At 43.3% G+C, this 21,632-nt stretch overlaps 1 protein-coding gene across 1 annotated transcript in view; it reads left to right on the forward strand.

Moving 5' to 3' along the window:
- Positions 1–4,925: 4,925 nt before the first annotated feature.
- Positions 4,926–21,632, forward strand: part of LRP4 (LDL receptor related protein 4) — an 85,882-nt gene continuing 69,175 nt past the window's right edge. Inside the window, exon 1 of the mRNA XM_067295668.1 lies at positions 4,926–5,019. Within this exon, the coding sequence (XP_067151769.1) occupies positions 4,926–5,019 (94 nt within the window). The remainder of the gene's footprint in view (positions 5,020–21,632) is intronic.

Genomic DNA, 21,632 nt, shown 5'->3' on the forward strand with positions numbered 1-21,632 from the left:
TTTACAAACTAGGTCACTAGCTATGGAAGTTGTAAGTCCTTCAGCTCTTTGGAAAACTAAACTATTTCTTTATATAGCCAACAGTGAATTCAGAGGCCCAACCATATATCTGAGTCTTCCTATATATGGGTAAATAACTTTCCAGGCATTCAAGCCACAGCCTCTTTGGTTCGCTATTGAAGAGGCAACTGAGAAGTGTAATGTAGCATTGGAATAATGATAGAAATAAAGAGGACATTGGGAAATCCTGCCCTCGGATGGGTCAGGAGCTATGAGTTTGTCTTGAACCCAGAGCTCTGTTGGGAGCAGCTTGTTTTTTCCGTGGCTTTTCTGTTTAGTTATTAGAACTCACTAATAATATACATTTTGATTAACCAAAATGCATAGTTCATAATGATCTTTCCAGTTAGTATTTTCTGAATTATATTTGTTGTGGAATTGTAAGTTCGGAAGAGACCCTAAGAGATCACCTCATCCGGCCTGCACTGCAGCAAGACTAAATATATCAAGGGTAGTGCCAGCATGCTTATCGAACTTTATTCTCAGAAACTTCCAGTGGAAGAGTTTCCACAGGGCCCCTAGACAGTCTGCTCCAGTGTTAGAAAATCCTTAATTTGAATGCTGATTAGCAAAATCTTTTAAGTATTTCTTGTTACAATTTAGGTTGACTCTTTCATGGCTTTCTAATGGAGCCATAGAGAAAAGCTGATCAACATCTTCTTTATAATGAGCTTTTACGTATTGGAAAGCTGCATCTCACTTGCAGCTTTTATTTTCTTGAGCAGGCAAATGCAATTCCTTCAACTTTTCCTCAGAGGGTCTGTTTTCTAAACTTACTGTTTTCTTTTCTCTCTTCAGCTGTGTTTCTTTTTCAAGGTGTTCTGCCAAGACCAGACACTGTATGCCTCAGCACCATGTGAAGTGAAAAAATCAAACAAATCATCTTGCATATGACATACCTGTTAACACATCCCAGAATGAATGCATTTTTTGACAGTGGCAATACATTTAATTTATGTCACCCATACGACCCTCAGAACTTTCTGCTGTGTTCCTGTCTAGTCAGAAATTTACATTGTTTGTTGATCTCTTTCCTAAGAGTAATATTTTACACTTCTCATTATTAGTTTTTTCCTTGTTGATTTTGGACCATCTGTCCAATTTGTCAATAGCATTTGGGGCTTCTGATCCTATCCTTCATAATGTTTGCAGCCCCTGCTGTTGTTTTGAGGTCATGAAGTTTTTTTAGCATAGATTTTACCACCGTAAATATCGCACCATCTAAGTTGTCAGTGAACATATTGAGCAAAACAGGGCTTAGGACGGACCCTGAAAGGTACCAACTGAGGTACCTTTGCATTTCGATAAATAACTGCTAATGACGACTACAGTTTTATTCAATCAGATGCCTACACACCTTCCACTGATTGTATCTGGAACATCATTCTATGAGAATGTCTCGTGTGATAGTGTCGAAAGCTAGTGCTTAAAGTGTAAGTAAGTGAGCTAATAATGCTTAAAAAAAGAAAGGGAACTTGATTTGACACAAATGCATTTTTCGTATTTTTCCATGTGCTTTTTTTCATTCTGTCTTAAATGTATATAAAAAAAAGATAGTTCCAAATCCTTCTGGACACCCCAATTAAGCTGTCTGGTCTGTCATTCTCTTCCAGAAAATTTGAGGTGTGGAGAAGCACTTTCCTAAGGAAGGTCTCATATGAATGCTTCAAAAACACTTTGACAGGTAAGATCAGAATTGCCCTCCCCATTTGTTCTTTTTCTACCTCTTTTTAAGATCTTCTCTATGGTTTTAAAACAGTGAAAGTGTATTTTCCCTAGTGATCCTACCTGCTTTTGGTTCCTTTCTTCCTTCTTTTACCAATGATCCCATGTCCTTAGTTCTGTTTTTCCTGACAGAGGATTGCTATTTAAAATCACTCTGAAACTGATGCCAATTTTCAGTATTATTTCATAGTAGTTATTTTTTCATATTGGATTGGTTTATTTCTGTAATGTGTCTATTTTTAAGGGTGAAGGTAAGGAAAAAAGTATATCCCAAAATGGTTATTATGATAATAATCTTCTCTCTTTATAATGCCTGTTTTTTGATTAAGTATGTTGTCATATACGTTGTTAATTATATTTTAATTACATATATCTGTCTTATTTTTCTTATAACATTTGCGAGTGTTATATATCCCTTATCAGCAATTTATAAATTATTACAAGTTACATAATAATTTTCCTCCCTCACAGCTGTGGGTAAAAGCAAGCACATACCTACCATATGGGTTGAAGTGCATTCTGGTATTTACACCGCCTTTCTTTACGGTATCTGGTCTGAGAGAAGCAAGTCCTAAGCATGTGGTTCCATTTTAACAGCAGTATTTAGCAATCCTACTTTTGTTTCACCAAAAAATTATCTATTTTACACTGTATAGATCTACCTTACAATTATCCCTCAAAGATCCCACGTGGAATCAAGGCTATATTCAGTCATACCATTGTATCAACAGAGAGGTGGTTGAGAAGTTTATAACATATATTTCCTTCTTCTCTGCTGTGGCCTATTTAGGAAATTGTTGTGAAAGACAGAATAATACTTTGTGCTTCTCTAACATTTCACCACAGGATTTCAAAATGATTTGGAAGACAGAGATATAATTATAGGGAAGTTGAGCATGGAAAGGGAAGTGATTTGCCAGAGTCACACACAGCGCAAGTTGCAGAGGACTAGTAAACACACTTTAACAAACACAAGTGGATAAAAACATTTGTTTCCTGGGGAAGAGGACAGAAGAGATAACTAGCAAATTTGTTTGCATTTATGACAATATTTTTCAATGGGCTTTTGTTTCAAACACAGAAAAATGCTCATCTCAATTGCTGGAAACTATTTTATGACCTAAGAATATAGTTATCAGGGAGTTCTGGGCCCTGTGTCTGTGCTTTATTACATTCAGTACTTAGACACCTAAACTTCTCACAAGCTTCTGTGAACTTGAAGTCAGCAGGGCTCCTCTGATTTATACTCACACTGGTAGACAAGTTTTGGTGACGTTGCCCTGTATTTTTAGAGAGATGAAACAATGGAAAGGTCTTACATGTTAGTCAACAAGCCGGCCAGCCAACCCTCAGTCAGAATGATGTTAACATCTTCTTTTCCTTAACTTCAGCCCACTGTTCTCTGACACTTCTGTCATCTTAAGCTCTGGTACCTTGGAGTTTATTCCTTTACAATAATTGCATATTCTTTTCATGGCTCATTCTGTCACTGCTTCCCAGTCAAGGTTAGCACAGTGAGATTTTTTAATCTCTCCACCCAAATCAGTCCCTCTGGCTACCTATTTTTGTTGTTACGTTTCTGCAACTTTGTACAGTTTGTCTACAAATACACAGAATTCAATGCCATAGCGTAGGTGCAGTTGCACTGATGCTATGTAGAAGGGACATACTCCTATCTTGATGCAGTGATGCTGCATCAAAAGCAAAAAGACTGCATTTTTTTAATTTTTGAAGCCATATATTGTAAACTTCTGTTTGGTTTGCTACTTACTGTTTCTTATGGAATTCCTGCTCTGGGGAGTTCTCCTTCTCAGTGAAGCTCTGTTTCAGATTATTTTTTCTTCAGATTGAGCTCAGTTTGTCAAGAATTAGTCCCCGTTCTAATGGTTTGCTGATGTTTTTGATAATATCCTTTGTCTTCACTATTTTACACTTGATTAATAGGAATGGCAGAACTGTCTCACTCACATGATGTGCTGTTTAGTTGCTCCTGCGATTCTTTAAAGGAGAGGAATAATTGCAGCTTCCTCTGGATTCATCTTTGTGAAGGCTTTAAATAAGACCGTTCCTAACACTGGCCCTTTGGTGTCAATTTGACAAAATTCCCATCTTCTCCTGTGGTCCTGGCTTTGGACTGTCTGAATCAGCTTTCTGTTCAAATTAGTACTTTGAAATCAACTGAGATTAACTATTTAACCAAAGTTTCTTGCATTGTCGACCCTTGTATTGAAATGTCAAGTCGCCTCACAGAGGATCATAAAACTGGCTTTAACAGTGATATCCAGTGAAAGCCTGTCTGCTTTTAAATACAGCACAGAAACCAGGAGGTACATGAGACACTTGCCCAAGTGTTGATTTCTACTCATAGGGGCTATGACCGTGGCCCTTTTTTAGGATATCTGAGATTCTTACATAATCAGCTGTCTCCAGACACCAGGTACCAGAGCACTTGCCAGGAAACTGGGGGGGGACCAGATGGTTCTCGTGGACACCAGCAGGCATACGGGGCGGAGGACCTGGGAACGAGATGCGTCAGAGGCTGCGAGTTTCTGAGCGGTGCGCGGCAAGCGGGGACGGGGCAGCGGCTCTGCCCTTTGCCTCGGGTGCGGGCAACTGGCGCAGGCTGGGAAGCGGCCGCAAAGCCCGCGAGAACCGCTCCGCTCCCGGAGGGCCCCCGCGAGAGGGGCCCCGCACCGGGCGGCGAGCTGGAGGGAGCCGCGCTGCCAGCCGCAGCCCCGGCGCCGCCGGCGCACGGCGCCCTCCCGCCCGGGGGAAGCCGCCGCTCGCGGCCGGGCCGCGGCAGCAGCCCGGGGGCTCGCCGCGGCGGGGCGGGGCGGCGGAGGGGGCTCGCCGCGGCCCCGGGACCGCCTCTGCCGCGCGGAAAGTTTGCGAAGTGCCCGGGCGCGGGGGGAGCGGGGCGGGGGCTGCCCCGGCGGGGCTCCTCCTCCGGGGCCGGGCCTGGGCCGGGCGGAGCGGAGCGGGCAGCGAGCCCCCAGCCCGGGAGCTGCCGCGGCTGCGGAGCGAGCGAGCGAGCGAGCGACGGCCGCCGGTGCGCGGAGGCCGGGCCGGGACGCTGCGCGCAGGAGGAGCCCGGGACGTCGCGGCAGGCGGCGCGGGCGCGGGGCCGGGGCGCTGCCACCATGAGGCGGCGCGGCGGGGGCTGCCTCCTGCCCGCGCCTCCGCTGCTGCTGCTGCTGCTGCTGCTGCTGCTGGGAGCCCTGCTCCGTGCCAGAGGTAAGCGGCTGCCGCGGCGCCCCCGGCCGCCGTCCCGGAGCCGCGGCGGGGAGCCCTGCCCCGGCCGCTCACCTGCCCGCGCCGCCACGCTTTGTCCGTGCCCCGTCCCGCTCCGGGCTGGGGCCGGCGGGGTCCCGGGCGGGCTGGGGCGCGGGTGCCGGGGCAGCGCCGCCGCCGGGCAGCGGGGGGTCCCCGCCGCGCACGCAGCCGCTGCCCCGCGGAAGTTCGGCGGCGGCGGCGGCGGCGGCGCGGGCTTTGTTCCCGCGGAGCGAGCGCCTCGCCGCGCCGCGCGGGCCGGGGCGGGCGCGCAGGTTGCCTCGGCGGCTGCCCTGCCCGGCGTGTCGGGACAGCCGCCGCCGCGGAGCAGGAATGCAGCCGCGCACCGCCGCCGCGGGCCCCTTAAAGGCGCAGCCCGGCTCCGCGGCGGCGCCCCGAGCTACCTGCCTCGCCGCCGCGGGGGCCGGGAGCCCTCCCGGAGCGCCCTGGCGGAGCGGGGCAAGGGAGGAGCGGGACCAAAAATAGTCGCGACGGGGCCGGGGGAGGGATTGGCCGCAGCATTAGCGAGCGGCGGAGCAGCCCCGCGAAGTCTCGCCCGTGAAAACTTATCTTTGTGGCTGCTCTATCAACTGAAAAGCAATTGCTAATTCTTCCCTGTGTGCGGTACTGCTTTATTTTACAAGTGCGCCCGGTAGAGCAGAAAACATCTAAACACTTCTCGCATTGTTTATAAAGAGTTGGAAGGCTTTTGGGGGAGGGGAGCTGAGTGAAGAGGAGATATGTACCTCGTTTCCCTCCCTTCGCTCCTTTGGCAGCTGCTGTATAATTTCACCCATCCGTTTTCTCCTATGCTCCTCTGAAATTACAGGAAGCATTTGCAGTAGTGCCGCTGACCTCCATCGTTCTACAAGTATTGCCTCTGGGGCACAATCACCTGGGGTTTGGGTTTCAAGTAATATTATTTCTTTTCTAGCGAGAAACCTAATTGCATGCAGCTTTGAAGAAGGTGTTAAACTAGCTTGGAAAGGCTGAGTACAGGATTGCAGTTCTGTGTATCAGAAAATCTGCTTTTTAGTAACCAGAGGTACTGTAAGTTCCCAAGTGCCACACAGGTGTTTGTTTAGCTGCTATTTAGGAATGAGAAAGATCTAAAGTGTACATCTTAGTGTAGGTGCAGATCTAGATGTGTTTTCATTTTGGTTGTTACCCAGGTGCTCCTAGTTAATGTGTCTGGACTGTTAACAGCCTTGTGGGGGATGTCTGATTGTAAAGTGCGGGTTTGCTAGTAGGTGGTTGTGCCTTGATGTCTCTGGGATGATGTTTATGGCAGTTTGTTTCTCTTCAGTTTCCCCATCGGTGCACTTTTCTGTATCCTCTTGTCAAGTGAACACGAGTTTATGATGGGGTGTGCCAACTGCACCAGGAGTGAGTATCCTCTTTCCTTCGCAAGAAGGTATGCTTTTTAGTAAGAACATAATTTCTGAACAATGTTGTCCTTTGAAGCAAGGAAAAGGATGAGAAGGTGTTAGGGTGGAGGTGGCAGAGAAGATGCCAAAGACTGTGATGAGCTGGTATTCCTAGTCCCCACCCTTTAGCTCCTGCAGAGTCTTTTTCATCATTGTCCCACAGAAGTAGCTGTGGCGATGGTGTACAGCTTAACTGGCATAAAGCATCTGCACCCACAGAACTTGGGATGCTGCACAGGTAAATTATAACAAATGTTAAAAGGACTGAGTCATTTACCGCTGTACATCCATGCAGGGGAATGTAAAGGCGTGCATTAGCAAACCAGTCTGCAAGATTGAGCTTTGACCTTCTATTGGTGGATGGTAGCCATTAAAACTGGAGAAGTTAGTGCCCAAAAAAGATCTGTCGGTGTCTGGAATTCTTGGAAAAGTGCCTTTCAGGTAAAAAGAAGGTATAGAGAGAGATTTAAGTTAATGCCATGCAGTGCTGGTGCATGGTGAAGAAGAAGGGTCTGATGATGTGACAGTTTATATTAGGATAAATACAGAATGTCACAGAACCTGTTTGGGTGATGTGCTTGCCATTGTAGCTCCTGGATCTCTGCCAGAAAAATAAATGGCTAATTTCAGAGTTTCACTTGCCAAACCTCTTGACTACGTTTTTGGAGACACAGACTTGGATATGATACCTCTACAGAGGAAATAGTTTGCGCTGGGAATTGAGATCTGTACTGTGTGTACTTGGCATTGCTGCTGATTCTACAGTTCTGAGCCAGTCCCAAAACGCTCATTTGCCTGTTGTCAGTCTGGAGCTGATAATGCTCTCCCTCTTGGGCGTGCTGAGGGTCCACAGCTTTACTGGTCATTAGGTTGGGTGATATTCCTGACCTGTGATGATTATGAAATCTATCTTCACTGCTTCTTTTTGTCAAAGTGGTGAAAATGCTCTCCTAAAGTGAAACAAGATGCTGCAGGAGGCCCAAAAAGTTGTGGCTTTTTCTTTCTTTTTTTTTTTTTTTTTTTTTGACAATTCTGTCTATACTAAAACGTGCTAGCAATGATGGAAAAGCATAATTTTCCACCGTGAAATTAACATTATTGTTTCATTTATTTAGTGTAGTTAAACAACATTCTTTTATATTCTCTTTTTGAATGCTTTCAATTACGTGCTTTACCATTGCTTTCTGCAACAGAGAATCCCTTCTTGTGTCCTGGGAGTGTGGGTGTATGCAGCAACAAAATTAATAGGCACTTAGTTATGTAAAGTGCTTGTATTTCCAGAGTATCTTGTGAACCTTGAAGAGAAATGGTCTGTTCATGTGGGCCACAAAATGGGATTTAAGAAGACTTGGAGCTGTTTCTCTACTGTCTGCTTGAAGTTACAAAAGAAAATGTGGTTGTATACAAACATTATCCAGTTGTTTGTAGTTCAAACCAGAATGCAGGACTTGCTGTATGTTAACTAGGAAAAGAAATTAAGGAGCATGTATTTTATTTTTACTCCTAAAAACTGCTAGTTCTCCAGATTAGTGAAATTAACATTAAAAATAATTAAGAACATTCATTTTATGAGAACGATCTCTAGTCTGATAGTCCTCTTGAATCTTCCTGTACTCTTGTGAAATAGGCAAATATTATCCTTGTTTTGTAGATGTGGGAAGTGAAGCAGAAATTGTCTTGCCCAAGGCCAACTCCATTTGCCCTAGAATGCAACTTACCATTGAACACAATGGAATATATGCTTCATAACACTTTATAAAAGCTGATAAAGAGATGTTATCTTGAAATCTAGTTAAGGTTTTAAAAATAGGTTAAAAGTAAGTGCATGTCCTACACATCCATTGAATTATTCTGCCATTTCTTGCAGCTATTTCTTTTTTAATAATACTTCTCTTGCTGATGATCAAAACATCCATGAAACAGCAGAAATTTCACTGACTCTCCATTGGAAATGGTGAATCTATAAAAGTGTTGTCAAAGTCAGTGTATCATAAAAGTGGATGCTTTATTTCTCTAGTCCTCTGTTATTTCTCCCTTAGTTATTTTTCATGTTTTCTGAAAGGGTTTTAGGTAACAAGGTGAGATACATATATATTTATTTAAGCTGACAATCTCCCTTTAAAGCCGTCTGGCTTTACCTGATATAACATCTAGAGCTGGAGTTCTGGCATGCAGCAAACGCTCTGCATTAATTGGCATACTGTATTTAGTGGCTGTCTGTATTTCACACAGATCCTGGTGGAGAACACTAATTGTGATTGTCATCCATGAATCTAATGCGCCTGATGGTTAGGCTCTTGCTTTTGGGTCTGCAGTGGATGTGGTTCTTTGACATGGCTGTTACTTTAGGCATTACTCTCTTATGGTACTTTGTCTATACTGTGCAAAGGCTGTTTCTTGAATCTCTTCTTTTGGTATCTTCTTCCCTGCAGATCTGGATTGCCCTGTACTGAAGATAGAAATAATAAATATATGGTTCAGGGACTTGTGATTCCACAGGCTTGTGAGTTTATTCAGTCTGTATACCTGCTGGCTCTGGGACTGTTATTTTGGGAGTGTTTGGCTGTTTTCCTGTTGTGGAAGAGTTTCTGTTCAGGTTTTTCAGCTTGCAGTCATTTTTGCCTCCGTTATGCAGGATGCCTGTTAAATGCTGAAGTAGTCCAGCTTGTGCATCTAGTCTGAGAGACTCTTGAGCTGCAGTCAATGGTTCTGCCAGGAGCGGAACTCCTTCTCGACTGTTACGAACCTGGACGAAAGGAGATCTGCTATGCAAGGGCAGGAAAAGAAGTGTTCATAAAGACTTCATTAACCTCAAATAGAGCTGGTGTTCGTGGAGTTTTGCCTTGATAAATTGTAGGTGTCTGAAACTCTCCAAATCAAGGAATTATGTTTCTTTTCTTTCTTTTTTTTCTTTTCTTCCCCCCCCACCCCCCCAAAGAGGGATTGAACTGTCAGGGGCCTCGTTCTGATGGCATAAAATCCATACCTATATCAGGTTCCTTAAATTTTAGCACAGACTTTGGGCTGTTAGAATTAATAGCAGAAGCTTCTGTTTTTCATGAGATTCTTCTTAGGGCATTAGATCTTTCTGTATTTAACCAATAATCAGCAGGTCACAAACCATTAAGTTTAAGGGATAACACTGTATATGTATATTAAATGTTTGTACTGCAAATTGTAATTTTGTCAAAAAGGAGGTATGACCAAAGGCAGTTTAGGCTCTTGTTTCTCAAGCTGAAATAAGTTAATAGCAGCTTCTGATGTTGCTGTAATATTCAGAACAAGGAAGCATCAGCTATTTCCCCTGGACGGGTTAGGATGAGAATAAAATTCACTTCACTGCACTGTACTGATGAAGTTGTTCAAAGAAATGTTGCCCAGCAAAACTTCTAGCAGAGAACATGTTTGCCTGAAAACAGAACCCAAGTTCTATAGTGTCTGGGTGAAGTTGTACTCATGGAGTTAGTCCTCAGCAGTGAGACATTGTCCTGACTTCAGGAGGGGAGACCCATCTCCTGGCTACCAGCATGGTGACTTCCTCGGTATGCCCTAGCAGGGCATAGTCTTCTGTGTCTCTTTGTTCCTGCCTGACAGCCCCTCCCGGCTGCTGGAGCTTTCTGTTTCTATTGCATAGCAGCAGTTCTTTAATCAGAAATCTTGTTAGTATTCAAGGATAATTGATCCAGCTCTCTGGTAGGGGGTGGGGACCCAGCTTTGCCTCCTTCTCCTACTTGCCACCCCCAGTTTGACCCCTGTTGTCTCTTTGTTTTCTCCTGTTAAGTTTGTGCCAGTGATGTGTGTGTGTGCTGTTTTTCCAAGCAGTCTAAAGTTGGCTGTAACCAAGAGCAGCAGTTAAATAGAGCTTGATTTCCCTGCTTCCTGGCGTTTAGTTGTTCGGCTCCATTTTCTGGTCTGTGTTTTTGATTTGCAGAGAAGAAACCTACTTGGTGCCCCCAGGCATCTCTTAAACCCATTAGAACAAGCTCCATTATTTCCCTGTACTTAGAAATCCTCCTCCTTTAGTCCCAGCATCTATCAAAAAAATGTATCCTCTGTAAGGCCCCCTGGAAAATGTTTAATAGGACCTTTTCAAACTCAAGGACAGTTCCAGTTTGGAAGGGGGAGGGGAACCAGGCTAATGGAAGATGTGGCTGTGACTTGCAGTAAGCCTGAACTTGGCCTGTGTCAGCTCTCCCTTCACCTCCATGCCGAGGGAGTGCTGAACAGAGCGGATCCAATGCTGGGATCAAAGCTCGAAACAAAAGACCTTGGGAGAAAAATTTCCCGTCTGGCCAAGAGGCAGCCACACAAAGGTGGTGCATAATTTATCATTCGAGGTTTATTTCTGCCGAGCCTTTTCTGGAGAGGGAAGAAAAAAGAAGCAACACTCCTGCTGTTTTGAAGGGAATAAGTGATGGCTTTGGGGACTTGAGACAGGAAGGGGCCAGAGGTACCATGGAAAAACTTTTGAAGTACAGTCTATACTCAGTTTCTCTCTTCTCAGATGTGATCAGACATTACTTCTGTTTGGGGGAAAAAAAAACGTTCTTGCCTTTGTGACTTTTCAAAGCATGAGTACTTTTAAATTCTCTGGTCATCCCCAAGTCCTGCTGAATGGAGTGGAACTGGTCTTGGCAAAAACAAGTTGTTCAAATTTCTGAGCTATTTTTTCTTACCTTAAGGAGGGGTCTAAGTGGCTATGTGTAACATGGAGGAAGAGGCTACATTTGCCTGGAAGGGTTTGTAGTCTAAATTAGACACCTGACATCTGATAAAGATCAGGGCTATGATAATTTTGGTGTGATAGATAAGGTCCAATATTAAAATAGCAGAGCTTTCTAATTAAATTTCCTTTAGATTTGGTTTAATGGGAAGCATTTCTGAAAGTTTTTCTTTCCAATCAGTTCCTAGAACAAGAATAGAGAGGGTTCCCGTGGGTAAGAGGTGGCATGGAAAACTACAGAAAACTGGTAACTGGGGAAATGAAGATTAAGAAGCAGGTGTAAGAGTAGCATAAACCATGAGAAGAAAGGAAGGGGGATATAGGAGTACAGATTTTTATAGGAGTACAGATTTTGCAGAAGCAAAGAAACACATTTTGAAAATGAGATCCAAGAGTTTGAGCTGGCAAATGAACAGAAGAGCCAGATAGAGATTGAAATGTAGAAATTGTATGAGATCTGATGGCAGGAGTTGTTGTTAATCAGGTAGTATAAAAGATGGATGTTGTAAAAGTGGAGAGGAGCAGTGATCAGAATTTAACTGCTGAGCTGGGGAAAGAATTATCTTTAGTAAAGCTTTAAAGGAAGGTGAGACAACTTGTTAGGGACCCTAACAGTAGAGTCCCTGTCCAAATGGAGTGATTTTATAAAATATCAGGAGCTTAGCAATGGAAGGCAGAGGTGGAAAGGGAGACTGATGTTGGCATAGTTGCTGAGACAGAAGGTGAGCCTGTGAGATAAAGGTAGTGATGGAGCTATCTGCAGCAGTGGAATGAGGGAGCTGTTGGGCTTGGAAGTGCCTGCAGCCAGAAGGATTTTGGAGTGGGATGTGCAGGAAGATGTTTGGAGGACAGTCCTGCCTGGAAGTGTGTATGAAATGAGAGAGCAGAGTCAAGGAGAGAAGCCAGGAGGTTGGAGATGATTGTCTGGAAAAAGGCCTAAAGTAAGAACAGGAGATTACTCTGGGTTTAGGAAGGAATCTGGATACAGAAGCAACAGGATCGGTGGCAGAAAACAACACTTTTCCTGGAAAAGGATGCTGCCTCTCTTCTTCTTCTCCGTTAAGAGTCACTACATGAAGGACCAACTAGCAGAGAGAACTGTTACAACATAGACATGCGGTGTTTCCAGCCTCATTCTCTGAAAGGATCATAAGAAGTATTGTGTGACTATTTAAGAAGGTCAAAGTGAAACATGTGCTCTGCTCTTTTAGCCTGAATCTCCAGCTCTGTCAGTTCATTTGATTTGGTGACAGCTGGTGGTGTCTGGGAGAGGCTCTTGCCTAAGGTGCAGCCATTCTCTGTAGAAAAGTGTCTCATGGGATCTAGGATTAGAATAAAACAAAGACACACCTTCCCTCTCTCTCTCTTTTTTTTTTTCTTTCTGCTTCCACCCAGTTTTACTTCTGAATTTCCATAAATGCTGAATAGTCAAATCCTTTTTTTGCAACTCTGAGGGCAGGGCAAAAAATGAGAAATCTCAGGATTACCATTTGCTGTTTCTGCTCTGAGCCTCTGAGGACTGACCAGGAGGTGGGATAATCTTCAAGTTAAAACTGCATTTGATAAGAGCAAGCCAGCTTTATTGCTGTCCTTTCTTTGTGATTCAGAGCTTGCAACTGTTTCAGGTCTGATAAATTTAGGAAAGAGGTTTTATTAGGCCTCAGAGGTTTTTGTTCCTCTCACTGTGATTTTGGAGCCTCTTACTTTTGAAAAGTCTGAGGTGAGTTTCTTACTGTTTGAGGACATGCCCCTACTCTTAGATGGGGCCCTGATCAGCATAGCACTTACTAGCATGAGGAAAAACATAATGGTTCTGGCTGTGGAAGAAGTTTGGAGAGTATGGAGTATGGGAAAGGGAGATAGTTTGGAGGTTGCCATTCTGGAGGCTTGAACAACCAAGAAGTAGCAAAGGATAGCCTCTGGCAAATAGGAATGCTGGTGGTCTATGTGCATTTTAGTCATGGATCCCCAACAAAGTACTCGGTGTCTAACCCTTAGAAGGCATAAAGTGGAAGTAGGTTGGTGGGAGACTATACAGATTTCAAAGCAGTCCTTATTGAGGTCTCTGACAACCCTGCATACTGGGCTGTCTGAATGGAAGAGGGCCCTTTGGGAATGTTTAACTATACTTCAGGAGAGCTGCATCAGTGATTTTTATCTGTCACCTTAGAGCGAAGACTCCTGTGTTTGGTATTTGTGGCCCAAACTGCTTGTGGCCTGGAGGGGTTGCTGCATCAGCATGCAACTTTTGAGCAAGCTGTTCTGCTGCAGCTTCTTGCAGCAGGAGGGGAGAGCACAGCTTGCTGGAAAGGTTGAGTCTCCTGACAAGAGTGCTAGTAGTTGCCCTGCAAACAGATCCAAGTTTAATACAAGGAAGGAGCAGTTTGAGTTGAAGGCTGTGTCCCTGTAGAGTTGAACTGGTGAAGGAATTTTTCTTGGGTGTTGACTTGGAAGCAGCGAAGGACTAAGCTGGGCCGATTGGCGAGGTTACTGCTCTTTGCTGTTTTTACTGTGCTTTAGGGAAGACTGTGGGTCTGACTTTTCATGTACACAGGCAAGCAGTGAACAGCAGCTGTGAGAGGCTGTTGAGTCATGAGCAGCTGATTCATGAGTGGTTAAGATGTCTCCTCCACAAGGGTGGTAACCTCATCTGTTGTTCCAATTTGATCCATCACTGCTCATGAATCAACACCCTCTGTAGGCTTTTGTTCACCGCAATTTTGGGGTGTAAGAAAGAATTCAGACCTGCAGTCAGCATTACCTTAAACAACAGAAAACTTTTAGGCATTTTTTCCAGGCCTAAGGTTTTTTTTTTTATCTGTGGATGCACTGCCTGTGCCTCAGCTCTGGAAGGGAAGGCTTGTCTTCTTTGTTTCTTTGGAGGTTTTGTCAAGTAATTTCTATGTTATTAGTGCACAAAGGCTTTTTTTCTGCCTAGAACGTACTCTGTTGAAGCAGAACCTTGTTGAGCCCTGCCTTCTGCAACCCTCCACTACAAACTTCTTTGGCTTGAAATTGCTCATCTGCTCACAGAAAAGCCATTTTTTTCCCTCTGTGTTTCTCTTGTTTGTGACCTGCCTTCTGCGAACTGGAAGATGAAAAACTGTAATCTTCTGTTGCTTTTAGTGCAAATTCCAAAATAGAACAAAATAAGCAAATTTATTAGGTTAAGTTTTCCAATCGTTATCCCTAGATTTTTTTTTTTTTTTTGCACCCCCTTCTTGCTCATGTGGTTCTTTCTTCACCCATGACTCTTCAGAAGTTGAGAGGCAAACACTGAAGCTGGAACGGAGTGTTCAAAAATTAGAATTCCTACAATATTACCTAGTAACATTTTATTGGTGGTTCTGCTGGAGAAGCAAACTCTTGATAGCAGTAACGCTAGAGCACTAGAGCTGGAGAAAGAAGAGAGGCTCAGATGATTACTTTCTGAGAAAAGACCCATGAGCAGTTTTTGTGTTACAGATGCTTTTGAGCAGTCTGGCAGAGAAGAGGGTGGAGGCAGGCACTTGCCTACTTTAAACACTTGCCAGAATCCCTGTTTGACTTACTCTGGCACTCAGGACTAACTCTAACATGGTTACAGTATGGAACTAACGAGAGATATAGAGCAAATTAAACCTATGTACAATTCATCAACTGCAGGATAAAAATAAACAGTAATGAACTCAGACAGAGGCCTTCAAGCAAGGAAGGGGGTGAGACAGAGATGACATCTTTGGTATGTACATCTTGACTTACCCGCTCAGGCAAAACAGCCTCTGAGCTCAGGCTTCCGATTAAGTGACTGGGAAAGCTGCCAAAACACCTACGTTTGCTAGCTGATGTACTGTAATGCATTGGTCCTGCAGGTTAATCTCGGAAAGATGTGGAGTGATATCTGGGTTTGTTTTGGGCTTTTTTTTGGAAGATGTCATAGCAACGTGCTCTACATCCCATATTTCAAGATCTTAAAATAAATGTGGTGGGGAATGCTAAAACTGTCTATTAAAGTGTTGTGAGGAAGGAGGGCCACCTGAGTTGTGCCACAGAAGACCAGATATGCCTAGGGAGCCAACATTTTTGACCTTGCAAGCTACATGCCAAAGTCTTCAAGGTATGCGCTGTATGGTTCTTCCCTATAGAGATGAGTATAAGCTGAGTGCGAGGAGTGGCTCACAGGAGGGAAATGACGATAGCTCTCTTGAGAGAGAGTTATTCCCTGCTGGCTGAGGCTGGGGCTGGGCTGAGCTAGGCATGCAGCAGGGTCCCTTTACAGCCCCCTATTCAGCCTCAGGAGCCCTAGCACACAGAAACCTCTGTGCCCATGTGGCTCTGCTGGTCGTGTGGTAATCCTAGCAAGTGAGCCACATCTGAACTAGTCAAACCCTGGGATCTGTGAATACAATATAGATTTTCCTGCTGTACTACTTGGTGGCAAATTAAACATTGACTCCCACAGGAATGAACTCCAGAGCTCTGCATATTTTTACATTGTAACCAAATGGAACCTAACTTTTTTTATTTTCAGATCTGCAAAGACATGGTAAAACTATATCTATGACATCTATGTAGTGATGGCTACGGAGTAGAATTGGGAGGATTTCTGTTGCTGATGTTTGCATAAAAAGACTTGTTTCTGGTACTACCTCAGCCAAAGCAGCAAAAGCTGCCTCAATCTAAACATGCTAGAGAAACATGCACTGAAACCAGATAAAAATGCTGTCCATTCCTATGAAAACATTGCTTCTGGGACTTGGCACTCCTTTTGAGGCTGATGGAGCAAATAACTTAATCCAAACTCAAACAGCGCTTGAGAAACTAGTCTAAATCTAAACCAGAACACAAGTTTTTGTAAAGAACGGTCCAAACCTAGTAGCCAACTAGACAGTAACAAGCTCTTGCACAGGGTTATTGCGCTGGCAGATAGTACTTAATGAAATATGCAAAACCAAGTCAGACTTTTACAAAGTACTGAACTGGCATGTGCAACTTTGACTGGAAACAGGGAGAACACCATAAATCAAACTGTAAATGACTGGGAAAGAGAAGTGAGTGGGGAGACTGGGAAGGAGGTCTTCTAATCCTGTGAGTAAAATGCAGAAGAAAATTAGAGAGAGCAAGAAAACATTTATCTTACTAGAAATAAACCATTATTCCTTGGAATATTTTCATTCCTATCATTGGAGAGATGACTCCATGCCATGTAGCTTTCTCTGTTGAAACCCTTGTGGAAGCAGGCGCTTCATATATTGAATCCTTTTCTGGGAGAAACTCGTGTGCTGTCTCTTACATGTGGGTAACACTTGTAGAGCTTGTTTTGCCAATAAAAGTATCTTTGAATTGACTGTAGTGGGATGTGGTGCAAGTTCTGATGCAACATGAGGCTCTTTGTAAGGGCAGATTTTGATGAGAACTCCTCTTTACAATCTCTAGTAATTTTGTTTTCATGTTGCTGTTGTGAATTGGCTCCTTCCTTTCTGTGGTCCGTTGTTGTATGGTTTATCTTTGAAAATAAAATGTCTTCCATCTGGTTAAGAAATTTGATTTATCCTTAGAGACCTGAACTGCTGCCTTCTCTAGGAGGAAACAAACAATGTTCCCAACTGTCCCTAATTATCACCCACTTGCCTTCCTGCAGATCCATGTCTCTTGCAGGGGCACTAGAAGAAATGATGTATGGATCATGAATTGCATTTTTGCTGTCCTCTATTCCTTAATCTCTATAAATTTAGTCCCCTCTTCCTGTTTAAACTTTGTAAATTAAACACAGTACTTAAAGTGGTTAAACAGTAGGCTGGACAGTGGAGATGTGGCTTGCCTGGAACATATTCAATGGCTTGTTTCAGATGACATTAGGAATGTAACTGCAAATGACTTATAAGGACACATTACTGATTTGGAGTAGAGTTTAGTATAATCTAGCTTTATAAGTGACTTCAGTGCACTTTTAGAGTAGTTCAAAGCCCATATTTTGGAATATCAGAATGAGAGGAATTTTTGTTTCTGCTGCCTTTTGCTTTTAGTAAACTCGATATCTCTGAAAGAGATCGCGCGAGAGAGACTTTTTTGGTGGGGGTGCTGGGATGTTGTCATTGCTGAGGATTGTTCTCTGCCTGGAATATATTCAGCTTGACTGATAGCTACATGGCTTCCTTGACACACGGGATGCGGTTTCATGTTACACCTAATCTAGTATAACTGTGGGCTGTCCCCAGAAGAGCAGTCTTGCCACTCTGTCTCTTTGTATAGGGTTGCGTGTGTATGATTGCCGGATGAATTCATCTTGTTGATCTGACACAGAGCTAACCTACAAAACAGTAAAAAGTGTTTTTTGGTATTAGCAAGTGGAACAGAATTGCTCTTCAGTGGTGTGATCAGTGTAGACCTGACTGAAAGAAGGGGGCAGAACCTGAAGGGTGGAGGGGGACAAGACCAACCTTTCTGACAGTGGTTTGCTGTTACGTTACTTTGCCTTAACCTTAATCTGGAAAGACTTGCCTTGGAAACAAGAGGAGGGGAAAATTCAAGGCCAAGATTCAGTTTCTGTGTCATGTAAGCATAAGCCTCTCTTTATTATCTGTGTATGATAGTCTTATTGCTGCATTTGTGTCAAAGCGCAGTGAAAGGTCAGCCTATGGATTTCAGAACTGGTGCACTGCAGTAACTGGTGATGCCATTAGTGGTGGAAACATCTGTTCATTAGGACTTGGAGGAATACCTACTATCTTGTTTTACTTGGGATAACATAAACTTAAGTTCTGAGTTGCTGCCAGAGAGATTGGTGACCTAAATATGAAAAGCTTTATCCTGTTGCTAGCTCTTTGATTTTCTGCCTTAATCTTACCTTTTAAATGACTGACGCATGGTGAAGAGCTGTTCTTTTGACCTTTGATTGCAGGGTCTAGATCCCAGTTTTGCTGCTTGTTGTTCCCATGCCTCCATTGATGCAGTGGTGTGTCATGGTTTGACAAGCCTGACTTGGGTGTGCACACAAAAGGAGGCATGATCCCATCTTCCTTCTGAGCTGATGCAGAAATGCAAGTGCTGATTCCAAGTGCCTGGTCACAGGAAGAAAGAGCTAGCTGTTTGGAAACATAAGCTGCTTAAACAGTCATTCGCCATCTCCCTGAGTGAATATGTGGCAGATTGAAAGGAATATCTACATGGGCTGAATCTCACACATGAGTTGTCAACTGGATCATGTAAAGTTCCACTCTAATGGAAATTAGAGCTTTGCAGTATTATATGCAGTGTGTGCATACAATAAGGAGAGTCCCTGCTCTGAAGAGTTCATAATTTCCACGTGTAATAAATTGACAGACAAATCACATGACAAGAAAACAAAATAAACAGTGAAATTCTGATTAACATAGTAAATAGGGGCTCTTTTTAAATGTTTTGCCCTTTAGTTTATATGTTGATACTCCTTGTCCTCTCCTCTCCATCCCCAAAACATCTTCTTGTTATAGCTGCCTTTCTGTAATCTTTTTGGGTGTTTCCCCCTTTGACGCACTGCATGCTACGTTACCGCTGTTATACGACTCTATTTTGTGTGTGTGGCGCCTGATACTGGAGGAATGAAAATTCCTCTCAGATTTAATGCCCTTCTAAGTGGATCTAGTTGCTGTTTTTTTTGTCATAGGTAGTGCATGTTCCTGTTTTCTGCCAGCACGTTCAATAAATGGTTGGCCTTAGCTTGCTGAGGGTATCGTGTCTGAACCCATTTCACAACGATCTCTTCTCCACCTCACTGACTCTTCTACCCTTTTCTCTCTTCTGACTCTAGCAGCTCTTCAAATGGTTTGCAAATAGGTATTTAACCATGTAACCACAAAGGTCAAGAAATTTAAGAACAGAAGTATAACTTGGACTTGGTTTGGAATCCAAGTGTTAAACCCTGAATTGTTGACTTGAAATAGTTTAGCTGCAGCCAGCTTCAAATAATAATTATTAAATGTTCCTTTTCCTGCTTTGTAGGACCAAGCTAAATTGCTGGGTAGGGTTCTGTAAATATGTAATTGGCCTCAGTGGCCATATTTACCCAATAGCTTAAGTGTTTTCCCCTAGAACCTCTGAAAAAACATCTATGCAAAACTTACTGGGAGTGTCCTCTTTGCAGACTGTGACTTAATGGTTCCCTATGATTGTTGGGCCAGGCGTGCTAAAGGCTAGGTTGTTTTCTTCTCTAAGGATAGCTGACAACTTCATTTTGGAGGCTACAAAATTTCTCCTTGTGAGGGTAAAGAATTGTACCATGGAGACTGGTTGCTTAAGAGCTCTTTTTTCTGCTTACTGAAGTCAGTGGCTTTTTCCCAAATTAGAATGTTACATTTTTAAACGTTTACTGTACTCAAGTGTAGAATGATCTAATTCACCATGTTTATTCCTTTTCATAAGAATTTTCGGCACAGTAGCATGCGTGCCCTATTCAGAAATGTACAAACACTTGGTAAACAGACCATAAGAAGAAAATAACTCCTGAGCCACTGTAGTAAATATGTCTGTCTGTAAAGCCCTAAACAGGAAATGATCCCAGCTTCTTCTCCTGGCAATTTGTTTCTGAGGCTATGGTTCCACAAGCCGTGAGCCAGACTGAAGAATCAAACTGGAGGGGGAGGAGGGGGGAATTGGAAGATCCTCAAATTTGCATCTTTTCCCTCTTTCTCCGCACACTGCTCACTGGACCTCCTTCCCTGATTCGTTTTCTACAAGGCTGCACAATGAACTATGCCAGCACTTGTGGGACTGGCATGGGGCTGGGAATAGGGAAGAAGGCTGGGAACTCTTTAAGCTAGCATTACTGATGAAGCCTTGAAGTTTCTCTCTGATTTTGAGTAAACATCAGTGTGTTTCTGGAGGACCCGAGAGCTGTGTTATCACTTAAGCACAGTCAAATCAAGGCCGCTTCCTGTCCTCTGCTTATCATGCACAGAAGAGGGTTTGTCTTGGAAGGATATTTGGCAAAGAAATCAAGAAACTAGGTTATAGTGTGAAGGGCAGAAGATTTTATCTTCCCCATGGAAAATAGTCATGCTGTTCTGAGGATTCAAGACCTAAATCATCTAGTATGTATTTCAGTTTGCCAAGTGTTTGTGCAGTTACAAGGAGGGACATGGCAACGATTTCCAGAATGCTATTGCTGTTTGTAATTCCATACTGTTTGATAGTGTGCAAGAAGAAATGGAGGGAGGGGAGTGAACCTCTAAGCACTGTTTTTGGAATCTGAAATTAAATGACCATATTCAACCTCAGAGAAAAGGACTGGGAACTGGAAAAGCTGTTTGAGCTCTACCTCTGAGGAAGCCCCTGTACTAAGTTGAAATGTGTGTTATCATGGCCCTAATGGTGTGTAGTTTAGTGGCATGCTGTGACATCGGTAGATCTGACCCTGGCTTGTCAAGGATTGCTGGCTGAAGGTTCAAATGTACCAGATGTTCTTACTTAGAGAATGGTTTGTCTGCTGTAGGAATAAATATTCTGTTCTTATAGAGTCTGGGAATGAGAGTACATGGTACCAGAAGTATTTAACAGATTTAGTCGAGATATAAACTGCACACCGAGGCCTTTTTCACCACCACAGAAATCCATTTGTCTCTGACCAAAAAAAGTCATTTTACTGCAGAACTATTAATGGAAACAGAGAAAAAAGTCTGCATCCAACTGCAAAAAATAGAAACTTCTCAAGGTAGATTGTAATTACTGGAGATAAAGCTCTGCTACAAATGGAAGTAACTAGGAGAGTAGCCCTAAGTTCTGCAGTATCTTTACTGTTATCCAGTCATTTTAGATAGCATCTTTAGCACTGAGGGGCTTGGGTCATTCTTTGCTCAGAAAAAATGCGCTCTACTCTGCAGAATAATATCACTTCTTGCAGTGCCCACAGTTGCCTCAAAAGCTTAATTTGACCAGATTTGTCTGTTGCAAAAGATATTGTCTATTCCCCAAAATACAATGGAATAAAAGAAGAAAAACAGCTCTTGAATCATTGCTGTAAATGCTTCTGTAAGACTGAACAGAAAACGACCCTGTTTCTTCTCATGGTTGTTTGGCTCTGAGATCATGGTTCTAGCATAGGGCAATATGGCTGCTTGTAGGATGAACTTTTTTCCTCTGTATGTGGAGGAAGTTAAAAAATGTGTCAAATTCTTCTCCCAGGGCTCGATCCAGTATTTGCTGAACTGAGCTGTGGGCTTTGTGAGGAATCTGTCTTTTATCTATAGATATACCTCGGATCCTGGAACTTGGTCCAGGAAGCACTGTCAGAAAAAATTCTCAATAATACTGTTAATACTGGCTCTTCTCATGAGAAAAATCTGCAGGTGTTTTTAGCCTGCTTTTGTATGGAAGTAATGGTTATTTCAATTTGTGTGCGTATCTTCCCACCCAAAAAACTGGTCCCAGAGAATACAGGTTTCATGAAAATAGGCAGCACAGTAAAGGGGAAG

This window comes from Apteryx mantelli, chromosome 4 (genome assembly GCF_036417845.1).
Source record: "Apteryx mantelli isolate bAptMan1 chromosome 4, bAptMan1.hap1, whole genome shotgun sequence".
Lineage (NCBI taxonomy): Eukaryota > Metazoa > Chordata > Aves > Apterygiformes > Apterygidae > Apteryx > Apteryx mantelli.